This window comes from Pleurodeles waltl, chromosome 8 (genome assembly GCF_031143425.1).
Source record: "Pleurodeles waltl isolate 20211129_DDA chromosome 8, aPleWal1.hap1.20221129, whole genome shotgun sequence".
NCBI lineage: Eukaryota > Metazoa > Chordata > Amphibia > Caudata > Salamandridae > Pleurodeles > Pleurodeles waltl.
The window spans coordinates 1,405,881,821-1,405,894,447 of record NC_090447.1 but is presented as its reverse complement, the minus strand read 5'-3'; the positions used below and the strand labels follow the sequence as shown (position 1 = coordinate 1,405,894,447).

The 12,627-nt window shown below is 43.6% G+C and overlaps 1 protein-coding gene across 1 annotated transcript in view; it reads right to left on the bottom strand.

The window, feature by feature from the left end:
* Positions 1-12,627, bottom strand: part of MRPS6 (mitochondrial ribosomal protein S6) — a 112,619-nt gene that overhangs the window by 14,511 nt on the left and 85,481 nt on the right. Inside the window, exon 2 of the mRNA XM_069202494.1 lies at positions 3,194-3,333. Coding sequence (XP_069058595.1) covers positions 3,194-3,333 — 140 coding nt within the window. The remainder of the gene's footprint in view (positions 1-3,193; positions 3,334-12,627) is intronic.

Here is a 12,627-nt window from a genome sequence, read left to right as displayed (position 1 = left end):
TGGGATGTGTCTAGGGCCAGGGCAGGGAAAATCAGGGTCTTGTACACTACAAAACTTCAAAGACAGAAATTGGTATAAGTACTGGACCTCTGACACCAAAGAGTAAAACATTTCTGGACGGAGGACATTTTGCTAGGAAGAAGAGCTGGATGCTGTAGAACGGACTTTCACTCTGCCTTTTGCTTTGTTGTGCTGGCCTGCTGCTTCTGTCCCTGCAGTGAAAGGACTGGGCTTTGCTTTCTACATCCTGCTTTCCAAGGTTCTCCAAAGGCTTGAACTTAGATTGCCTCCTGTTGAGAAGTCTGAGACATTAAAGACGTCATCTGTCAGTGGCTGTGCTCTTTTGCTGTGAGTCCTGACTTGTGAAGTGGTGCCAACTCCAGTCTCTGGGCCCTTAGAAGTGTAAGCTGGTGACCTGAAGGAGAAAATCCATGCACGACGTACAGTGGGGTAGAGCTGTTGGGCTGGCTTCTGCTGCTAGCAGCAGAGGCGGGGCCAGATTTCAAAGGCAGCAAGGCATTTGAAACTGACCGCTGGAGCAGGTTACCTGCCTGGGGGAGGAGGTGTCACACCTCCACCCATGAAAAGCTTTTTCTTCTGGCTCCTGAGTCCAGAATTGTGTCTGTTGGTGACAGACTGGTTAGGACCAGTCAGCAACCATGCCAGGGCTGTTAGGTTTTGCAGGGGGCACCTCTAAGATGCCATCTGGCTACATTTGATAATAAATCCCACACTGGCATCAGTATGGATTTATTATGCTGATCTGTTTGATACCAAACAACCAAGAGTTCAGAGAGGCCATCATGTAGCTGGGAAACCTGTAGTAGCCAGCACAGCATTTACAATGGCTTTCACTGTACACTTACTATGTCTAAGAATTAGCAAATACACAGTAGGGGCATATCTGCTCCTGCACATATGCCCCTACAAACATTATAGTGCACCCTGCCTTAGGCCCGTACGGCCTGCTAGGTGAGTGACTTATCTATATTACATGGAGTGTTAGTGGACATGGAACCCAGGTTGAGTACCATGTTGAGTTTGCATTACAAGGTGTCCCTAAATTGCAAACTGCAATGGAAATTTGCATGAGGCAAGTGTGGGGTCTCTAAGAGTGGCACAATTGGTGCTGTAGCTCTAGGGGGGCATTTCCATGCCCTAGGTCCCACGGGGTACCATTTAGTGGGGACTTACAAGGGTAGCTAAAGTGCCAATCACAGTACAGTTTTTGGGGGAAGAGATCAGGCCCTGGGAACCTGTTTAGCGGGGCACGGGGACTTACAGTTCAAAACTACATCATGTACCAGGCAAAAGTGGGGGGCTAACCATGTCAAAAGAGGCACTTTCTCACACTAGTGTTGAAGTAAGTGGACAGTAACGGAAAGCAAGGTCATTCATCTCAAACATATTTGAATCTGCCAAGATTCGTCATTTTTATAAATTCATATGTCCAAAAAATCCTTTGCCATGTTGAATCATAAACACATGTGTCTCATTTAGCAACGTGTCATGCTGTTCACTTCTGTTTTACTCTTCTTATTTCATGCACCTAAGCCATATGTTAGTTTTGAAGCTGTTTTGTTTACTCCAAATGAATCTTGATATTATGTGCCCGATTTATACAACCCCTCTTATAAAATACAAAAATATATTTTGGGATCAAATACACAGGATATTCATAACATTGAAAATGCAATCAATAATTTAAAGATGTGAACACATATAATGATTTGTATATAGTCAGGATATTTTCTGGGGTGGCCGTGCTAATTATCAAACAGGATTACTATGATAGATCAGTGTTTTATAAATCAAGCAAATAATGCAAATATGCATAGCCTATGCCTCACAATCCTCAACCTTCACATAAGGCAGCATCACCCACCCAGTTTGTTCTCAGATGAAAGCCCATGACCTTCAGAACTCCCTGCCAACCCACCTCGACAAGGAATCCAATCTCTGGACTCCTCCCAAATACTGTGCATTCACAGGGGCGTGAGGAAATCCTAGGGATTATGGAGGGTAGGTGCATCCAAAAGGTCCGGTTGCCCCGGGCTACAAGGAAGATGGAGAAATCGATATGGCGGTGCTTGACCTGCCATGCCAACCGCCATGCTGATATTTGCTAGTGCCTACCAACATCTAGCCATTCCGTCAAGACAAATTACTGCCGACAGGCACAGCAAGGAGATGGTGGGGTCGTGGTGTTTACACTTGGGTGGACGTAGTGGTTCCAAACGGTTTTAAATAAGGAATTAAATACATTAAGGTTTACTTCTCAGCTGGGATAGTGATGACGATTATTATATACTTTAAGAATTAGTCTACAAAGCACAGTGGACCGCAGAATATGAATAACAGGGACACAAATAAAAAAAGGTTACATTTTTTCAGTACAATTTGTTTTTTTTGTTCAATAGAGCTCCGGTAGCTGTCCGGTGAATGTTAACCTTTTTGTTACAAGGAACATCATTAGTGACCCTAAATTGTCTCGTTTATAACAGAAATAAAAATAAGTGCAGAAAAGGCACTGGTATGCGAGAGCTGTTTTGAGAAAGCCGGCGCAGCTCCTCAGGAAGGCAGGCAGAGATCACACAAAGTTCCTTTCACAACTCAAGAATACCAAAATGGCCCTTTCCTCCTATTCCACTGGCCCATGCATAGCAGTCAGGGGCATCGTATACAAAGCTTGATACACCTCACTGGTCTCGGTCGGTCAGGAAGGTACCTGGCTGGCCGATTGGCACAAAACATTTGCCTATGAAGTTATATTTGGCACTTGGACTAGTCTGTACAGGGTCTGCCCCCAAGAAGAACCTCAGCCAAGGCCCACAAGAAGCAAGCCGCTAAAAACAATGTGCAAACGACAAAAAGACAGCGCCCTGTTGATTGAATGCCTACAGAGACTCCTAAAATAAGTATCTTCACCCCCTGAAATTAAACAGCTATCAGTACTGGTAACCAAATCTTGCTCTACCAGGCTCCTGAAGTGAATAGATTCATGCTCCCTTGCCCACCAATTGGACATCACTTAAAAATAATAGGTCTACTTTTTTCTTTATTTTTATTCCAAGGTTTGAATCAGCATCAGCGCTGGGCTTATAAGAAACCCAGTAGCTAAGATGTTAGAAACTCAACCAGTCAGTTAAAAAACTATTTAGACACATCTCAGCAAGCTTTTTTTCATACATACCCTCCTTTGCTGTGCCGCATGTTATGTTTGGAGATTTTATATGGAAGCGCCCTCTCTCCCAGGTTTTCCAGGCTCCTAACAATTGCACCCCGATCCATCAAGGCTTCTATGGTACGCCTCAATGTTGCTGTCGTCTCAGGCTAGTCAAGAAAAAAAAAAAAGAAATACACGATTAGACAATATATCAACGTATAACATGGGTGGAGCCAAACAGAATAAATATTAAGGAAGAATAAGCATTTTCACAGTCAACTATTAAATAATTAATAACTATTAATTAAAAAACGAAGAAAATATTGAGATTACAAAGACACAGGCAGGTTAATCGTTTTCTGACATATACAATTTACCAGCTGTATACCAGTTCCAGTGAGCGGCGCTACGGTATAATACATAGGTCCATGCAAAGCAGTATGTGAAATTTTTGAGTCATCTTAAGTTTTAAATAAAAAGGTATTTTTAATTGGTTATGAAAACGAAGCATGTTTTCTATCTGCAGGATAAAGAAAACAATGACACTGCACATTTCCCAAACCTGGTCCTGCAGAACCTCACCTGTGTGTGCTATTCCAGTCATGCAGTTTAGGATAACTGGTACGTGTCAAGGGCATTCTGCCTTTCTGCCTGCGACTAGAGGAGTCCCAAATAATTAACAAAATACAATCTAACATATCACACTGAATAATGTAATAATAAATTACTTAACTATGATGTAACCATGGGACTTGTGATTCTTATCCAATAACTATCGCCCTAGCTATCCGCAGGAACACTACATATTCCATACACATCCATTTACACATGCAATTGGTTTCTGTTTATTGCCCCTAATCCTACAAGAAACCACGTTTCCTGAAAGTAGCACCTAGAAGGAACTGTTGTAATAACCACTGATTTATCTATGCAGTAAACCCTCTCTAATGGTATTCTTTGCCACGAGGTAGTAAATATTTGGTAGACTGACTCTTCAAGTCATGGTTCAAGTGCTGAAATCTGATTTTGCACAAGGACATGCAAGATCCATATAAGTCTATAACACCCACCAGTCTCTCCTACTTACACCAAAGCACTATTTCACGAGTCTTTCAAATTATTAAAGTCAGGTTCTGGAAATGTACCCACGTTTTCATAGTCTTTGATGAAAATAGGATAAAATCTGTTTTCAAACAAGTAGCTAGCAATCGCTTGCAAACTAATGCTACCCAGATACAAAATTGGTTGGGGGTCCATTTCAGAGCCCAGACCCATTATTGGCAGGCAGTAGGATTTTACACCTTTTGCTGTATCATGGAATAGGAATATTTTCAGAGATCCAAAATGAATACACACTTACTGAATGAAAGAACAAATACATAATTCACAAGGCACTCTAAAATCAGTATATGTCATTGTTTAGGAACACAACTAACCATTATGAATGATTTAGTGGTCATTCAGGGTTAGTTATTAATTGCAGAGGTCAGTGGTATTCATAGCTCAGCTTGGGAGCTGCCTGCGCAACAACTGTGTGGATCAGAATGATATAAAACCATATTAGGTATCTGCTGTAGCATTACCATTAGTAGTGAACCTTCAAAATTAATCTAGAGATAGTCCTTGAAACGTCTCACTAAAGATAGCTAGGAATCTAGTACATGTTGGGCTAGGAGACAGAGAAAAAATAAATAATAAAATAATGTAATTAGCAGGTTCAATGACTTAGTGCTACTATCCAATGTAATACTGAGCGAAGATGCAGGTTTGTCTTCCAGTATTTGTTGCTTTGGGTTCAGCAAGGCATATTGTAAATTATTAGCACAATAACATTATGCATGGAATTATCCAATAAGAATTACTGGCACTCTTGAGGTATGACCAGGAAATAAAATGACTAAAATGTATCATTTGTGGAGGTTTGTATGCTTGGTGCAGTCAGTGTAGAACAAGTGATGTTTGGAAAATGAGAATTACAGGAAGCAGCAGTGTGTTAGTTACTACGCGTCCTTGGAACAGAAGACAGTAAGTCTCTAGTCTTCGTGCCCAGTGAGACATCTTCCTCCAAGCTACTTTAGCAGGGCCGCCATCGCCATGGTTGCATGTCAGCCCAAGAGGCTGCTAAGCAGGTGTGAAGTAGAATGATATCAAATGATTGTTTTTTTTTTGTGTATCTAAAAGGCACCATTCCTCAAAACAGATGGGCCGTTGCTAGCCTAAAGTTTATTCCCATCCAAGATGGTTGCCTTCACAATGTTTGATGGATGAAATTTCCAACAAAAATGGTGCTGACTTTTTTTCTGCAGTGTCATGTTCCTCCCCTAACCACATATAACCATATATAAAGCTATAGCCTTTAGACAACACGTATATTTCCCTATTTTCGTTCCATTTATTGCCTATTTGTTACTCTTTTTTGTGCCTGCATGTTGCTCTAGTTTTTCAGCTGGATTTCTGCTTGCCTGTAATTCTAGTTCTGGAACATCTATGACGGACTATTCCTCAACCCTATTTGAGAGTGTTTTTTGTTACTTGATTATCAAAACATGAATTATTCATCACCTTTAAGCAATGACTACCCAGATTACCAAGAAGGGATTTTTCTGCCCTTGGTGTTTTTCCTCCTAAGAGACCCTCTTATGGCTCCATTGGATACCTTTTATAAGCATAATAAGTGCAAGGTGGCACCGTGGCTACTGGAAGGAGTCACTCTTTCCTCGGGAAATCAAGCAATCTTGAAAGACCTTTTCAGCATCTACTCCTTGACAGATGTCCAAGAAGTTAAGGGGTTCTTCAGCCAGTGACAAGAATGCAACCACAGTTGCCTCTCCCTTGAGTGAATGTTTGCTTTTGCAGCCTCCATAAGGAAATACAGGTGCATCAATTGCACTGCTTTAGTTACTTATAATAGTGTGGTCCTCAAACAAACATCAGGTTTGCCATTTGATTAGCATGCCCTGCACCAATGCTTCATAGGAAATCACCCCTGGACACATGCCAAATTACTCAAAATGAAGAGGAATAACCAGAGATCTCTTGGTCTGACCACAACTCTTTTGAACTCTTAGTATTTGAAATAATAGGTTTTCCTTTGGTGGGCACCTGGGTATAAAGTAGGAGGCAGGTTTAATATGGAAAGACACGAGTGGTGTGTTCCCCTCAATTCCTCCAGCACTCACTCCTGCAAAGAAAAGTTTTTTGGTTTGCAAAACAATGTGGTTATAAAGACTAGACCAGTTCAAAGAAGGGTATTTTACTGAGGATTTCTAATAACAAAATACAATTACTTCACAGGGCTCACGATGCTGCAGAAAAGCTGCTTCTGAAATACACTACATGTTACTAGACCTGTTTTCTACTTGCCTCATTAGCTACCTGCTGACTTCAAACGCTGAATCAAAGACCACATTGCTAATTTGTGCGCACCCGCACAAACATGCAATTGGGCTTTAATACCTTGAATGCTGATGGCTATTTCAGATGCTAAGTGGATCTGCAGAATGCTCCCTTTAGTCTTTGGTAAACTGTTATTTTGTCAAGCGGGTATCGCCGTTTAAACTGTTTCACCAACCACAAGAGATCTACAAAGTGCAGCATTGAAATGCTACTACACTGAACATGTATTTATCCTTCATTTGCTAAGTGAGCACTGCCACAGTTTATACCTGCAAAGGATTCAAGCTGCTACTAAGGCTGCCACGATTTTTCTTACTTTTTTGGTTCTTCTTTTTGTTTGTTCGTTCAAAGATTTAAAAAGGCGTATTAACAACTACACACAAATACCATCCTCAGGACCAGGTCTCATAAAAGGGGGCATGTTATTATAGCTATGCCTATCATGTGGTTGGGTTTCCTTCCCACCCTAGAAATTAAGTTACTCCAGCTTATTCAGGAGTCTCTTTTCATTTGTTTCCATGGTGGGAATGAAATGGAAGGTATCTGTGAAGAACCAATGGCATTATGTTCGACTATGCCTGTGAAAATCACCATTCTCTAGCATATCCTCAAGCTTGATTTGCTAATTTTCTGCCATTGTAAATGCACTTTATAGTGCTCAATCTCCACCCATGCGGACTCTGTCATCCTGGGTGAGGAATTTAAAATTGTGAATGTCATATTTTCTCAGAACACCTGCATATACGTCTCAGATTATGTATATAATTTGTGCATATAACACAAATTTAGCCAAAAGGCGGTAGAACGCTTTACAAGATTATAGTGCTGAAGAAGTGTGTGCAGGCTATAAGTTAAAACACACTGGATCTAAGGTATCCAATGAATGATGTGTTATGTTAAGAGAAACGTAATAGAGCGGCATTAAGAGTTTGAGCAGTAAAATCATTGGCCCACTTATTCAAACGTTTGAGAATGCCCACAAGAAAGAACACTTTCCACAAGTTATTACAATAGCAAATGTCATCCTTATTCATAAAACAGGCAAACCACAGAAGACTGCGCATCCTATAGTCCACTTTCACTACTCAATATAGAAGTCAAAATACTTGCAAAGATGCCAGCCAATAGTTTTACAGACTATCAAAAAATTGACTTATGCAACGCAGATCCATCCGGTATAACCTCAAATAGCTCTGTCCTGGCTAAGAAAGATAATGCAAGAACCCATTGTCTCTGGATGCTGAGAAGGCATTCAATTCTCTTGAATGGCCCTATCTCATGGCTGTTTTGCAGAAAAAAAAGACTTCAGACCAGAATTTAGAGGGTAGATTCACTTATTATATGCCATCCCAATGACCCGAGTAAGGGTAAACCGCATGCAATCTCAAAAGTTTCATCTAAGCTGCAGCATGTTGCCCACTGTCTCCTCTGTTATTGTCCCCACTTGCAATAGAACCCCCCCTCAGAATGGGTAAAAAGGGATGTCCTCATTCATAGTATTCAATGGGAGGATGTCACCTCCCTTTATGCTGATGATATTTTCCTCTATTTGGCACACCCCTTGCATTCTATTTCAAGGGTCCTGCAAAATGCTGCAGATATTCACACAACATTCAAGCATAAACATTATTTGGCAAAAATCAACAGCATATCCAGTCTCCGCCTTGGGATCCCCAAAAGGCTGGCCGTGTCCACTGCAATGGACGGCTAAAGGATTAAAATATTTGGGGCTCTTCATTACTTAAGACAGTAAAATCAATCAAGAACTTGTAAAGCGCACTAGTCACCGGTAAGGGTATCCAGGCGCTAAAGCTGCATCGGTCAGTCAAAGAGCCATGTCTTGAGGTATTTTCTGAATTCCTGGATGGAGCTAAGATGCCCTTAGGTGGGTGGGGAGGGTGTCCCAGATCTTAGGTATGTGAACAAGGGACCTCCATAGATGGTATGTCGAACTTTTGGAGTGGTTGCTAGGGCAAGCGCTGCAGATCGAAGGATTCTAGGGGGCAGTGGTGAAAATTCATGTAATGGTTGAGGCATGACGGTCCGATCTTATGGAGGGCTTTGTATGTGAGTGTCAGTAGCTCAAATTGAGAGCACTTTTGAATGGGGAGCCAGTGGAGGTTTCTTAGATGTTGGGTGATTTGTGTTCTTTTCTGGAGGTCTAGGATGAGTTTGGCGGCTGCATCTGGATGATTTGAGGTTTTTTGTTAGCGTGTTAGTGAGTTCAGCATATAGTGGGTTGCCGTAGTTGAGCTGGCTAGTTAGGAGGGCCTGGGATATGGTGCATCTGGTTCCTGGTGGGAGCCCTTTGAAGATCTTGCAAGCATACAGAGAGTGAAGAAGTAGGTGGATGTGACAGAACTGACCTGACACTTCATGTTGAGTTTGCTGTCTAAGGTGACTCCTAGGTTTCTGGCCTGGCAGGTGGGGGTGGCGGAGGGTCCTAGCTCGGCTGGCACCAGGAGTCGACCCAGGGGGAGGTGGTGTTGCAGAACAGTAGTACTTCTGCCTTGTCAGTGATAACCTTGAGGCATCTATCCCACATCCATACAGCCATGCTCTTCATGCAGTTGTGGAAAGTGATTTTCAGCAGTGGATACATCCTTGGAGAGCAAAAGGACGAGCTGCGTATCATCTGCGTAGGAGATTATGCGGAGTCTGTGGTTCCTGACGATGTGAGCCAGGTGGGTCATGTATGTTTTCAAGAGGGTGGGGCTGAGAGATGATCCTTAAGGGATGCCGCAGACCATATCTTTGGGTGTTGAGGTGAAGGGCGAGAGGTGAACTCTGTGTTCTGCCTAAAAGAAACAAGGCGATTCATTTCAGTGCTTTCCCTCCGATTCCTATCTGGTGGAGCCTTGTGAATGAACTGTAGTGGGATACCGTGTTGAAGGCTGCTGAGAGGTCGAGGAAGATGAGGGCAGCCGATTTGCCTTGGTCCTGGAGTAGCCTGATGTCATCCGTGACTGTGATGACAGCAATTGCTGTGCTGTGGTTAAATCTGAAGCCAGGTTGAGATGGGTCAAGAGAGTGGTTATCTTCTGGATAGGCAGTGAGCTGAGGTTTATTGCCTTTTCAAGTACTTTCGCTGGGACTGGGTACTTCTAGAGTTTGTTGGGCTCAGCGGGAGTTTTTTTTTAGCAAGGGTTTGACTCCTGCAAGCTTTCAGTCTTCTTGGTAGACCGGCCGCGCTTATGAAGGAGTTGAGGATGTTGGTGAGTTTGCTGGCGATGGAGTCTATGCCAAGGGTGAACATGTGGTGTGGACAGAGGCCCAAGGGGGTTCCGGAGTGGACTGACCTTTTGAGGTTGGTGGTACCATTCACAGAAATGAATTTCCAGTTGGTTATGGTGCAGTTTAAGGCCGAGGTTGGGGGGCTCTGCGTGCTGCTGGTGTCTGAGGGGGTGAGCAGGCTGATGGTGTCGGATGCGGAAAGTTGGGGAGCAAAGTTTCAGTAGATGATGGCTATTTTATTGTGAAAGAAATGGGCATGGGAGTGGCAGAGCTCCTGTGTAGGGGTGGTGTAGTTTTGTGACAGGGATGAGTTGGAGAATTCTTTGGAGACAATTTTGAAAATCTCCTTGCTGCGGATGGAGCAGGTTTGTATTCGGGTAGCTACAGCTTGTTTCCTGGTGTTGTTGATGTATTTGTAGTAGTGGTTGAGTTCATTCTTAAAAGCAGATTTGTCGATCGGGTCCTTTGAAGAGTGCCATGTTTTTTCGAGATGTTTGCATTTGTGCTTGGCGTTTGAGTTCCGGTGAGTACCAAAAGGCTTGCTTGGCGTGGTTGCTGAGCTTGTCGGTTCGCCAGGGGTGACTGTTTGCCATCCATGTGGAGAAGTTGCTGACTCCTGTGTCAGTATCTGTTGGGATGTCTGGGCGGTGACTGTTGATGGAGTTACACCACTGTGCTTCTGAAACATTGCACCAGCCACAATGGGTGCTGCGGGTTGGTTCGACTGTGTTGTGGTGGGTTGAAAAGAAGGTGAAGTGGATGAAGGAGGGGTCAGTCCAAGTGAGTGCTGAACTGCGGCTGAAGGTGACCCTGTTGCTGAGTGTGAAGACTGGGTCCAGAATGTATCCAGCGGTGTGCATGGTTTGGGTGACAAATTGGTTGAGCCCGATTGTGCTCATGCAGTCCAGTAGATTGGCAGTATTAGTGTAATTGGGGTCATTGAGGTGAAAGTTCAAGTTGTCCAAGGAAGATGCGGTGTTCGGAGAATATGGCTTGTGTGGAGCTCAGCTCGGTGATGGCTTCGCAGAACTTTTTAGGTGGTCCTGGGGATCAGTATGCAAGGGTTCCTTATGTGGCGGTTTTGCCGTCTGGGCAGATCTGGAAGTGTACGTGTTCCATGATTTAAGACTTGTTCTCCGTTGACACGCAGCAGTGGAGGGTGCCCTTGAGGATAATGGCGATTCTGCCACTGGGCCTGCCAATGCGATATGCATGGATCATCGTTTAACCGTCTGGGGTCGCTGTGGCATTGTCGGTCGCCGGGGAGGTGTTATGCCAAGTCGCGTGAGGAACGCTTCATCTGGGGCGAGGGAGGTGATGTTGTCATATACTTCTGTGGCATTTTTGCAGAGGGAGCAGACGTTTAGTAGGAGGCAGTGAAAGGGATGGTGACTGGTCTTGGGTCGAGGTATGTCAGTGTTTACTCGAGGTGGGGTGCTGTTGTTGCAGGAGACCTGACAGTGGCGGCAGGAGAAGAGTCCTTTAGCAAAGGGTGGTGAGGCGCAGTAGCATGAGCTGTTCGGGCGTGTGAGTATTCAGCGTGAGGATTTCCTCTCTGGCGTAGTGGTAGGTAGAAGAAGATGGCGGGTTCCTAGCGCTGGATGCAATCCAGGTGCAGGCGGGCTTGCCTTTGGGTGCTCCCGCTGCCCAGCTCCCCTCTTCATAAATAGAGGAGGAGAGGCTGGTGGGGAAGGGGAGGCGGGGGGGAGGGTGGAAGACTGAGGGTCACGGGTGGGAGAAAACAGCAGAATCAGGTGGGGGAGAGGGGCAGTCCAGAACTACAGCAATATTACAATAAACACCAAGAAATACAGCAATATTAAAATAAACAATGTTGCTTTAACCAAAATAACTAATGACTAATGTCACTATGCCAAACCCAAATAAGCAATATCAGGTGAGAAATAAAGATAGTAGCAGGGTGAGTGCAAAATGCTCTGCAAGAACAGGAGAGGCGAACAGCAAGCGCGAACCCAAGGGTTCAGAGAGAAGGCGAGAGAGGAACCATTTTGTATGCACCAAAATCTAGAACGGATCCTCATGGATTACAAGGTGGATACACTCCACTGGAAAAAGCTGCTGCGGTCAGTAGGGAAGGCAGCGCTATACAGGATGATACCACTGGCAAAATATTTTAAATGTGCAAAGCACACCATATGAAGTTCCAAACAGCTTCTTTAGTTATGAGAACGCAGAGACACTACTGTTGCCCATGGAAAAAAATTCAAGAGCACAATTCAGCAAATCACCTCACTGTCCATGCAGTGTGGAGAAATGTTAGATTGGTCAGATGATCATCCAGTCCACAAAACCCCGCCAAGAGTCTGGACTATGCCTGTTTGGCTACTCGGTGGTTAAAATGCCTAACCGTCTGGAGGCGGAAGCACGTTTCCATGAAATCTAGGAAAAGGAGGTGCATTCAACCTTTGTAAAGTAACCCTGGGCTACATAAAGTGCTCGAGAAGTTATCCGGTTCAGTGATCAACAAAACTGTTCTATTTGCATGGCTACAAGTATTATTACACATGGCTTCAGGACAGTTAAAATGTAGTGCACAGTTTCGTAAATCTTGACAACCATATTACAAGCTAAAATGTCAATATGCTTTAAAAAAAAAAAAAAAAAAAAAAAAATCAGGGGTTTCTCGCGCCTTCTACATTCGGGCTGGGTTAACAATTTACTAAAATGTTTTTTTTTTTTTTTAAATAGCCTAGCTCTCTGAAGGAAAAGCTGAATCTCTAACGTGGGAAACAGTTACACCTACGCAAGGTGACCTCTCTTTAAATGTGTTACAGCTTGAAATACTCAAGAACAATTAATTCAGTGTAAGC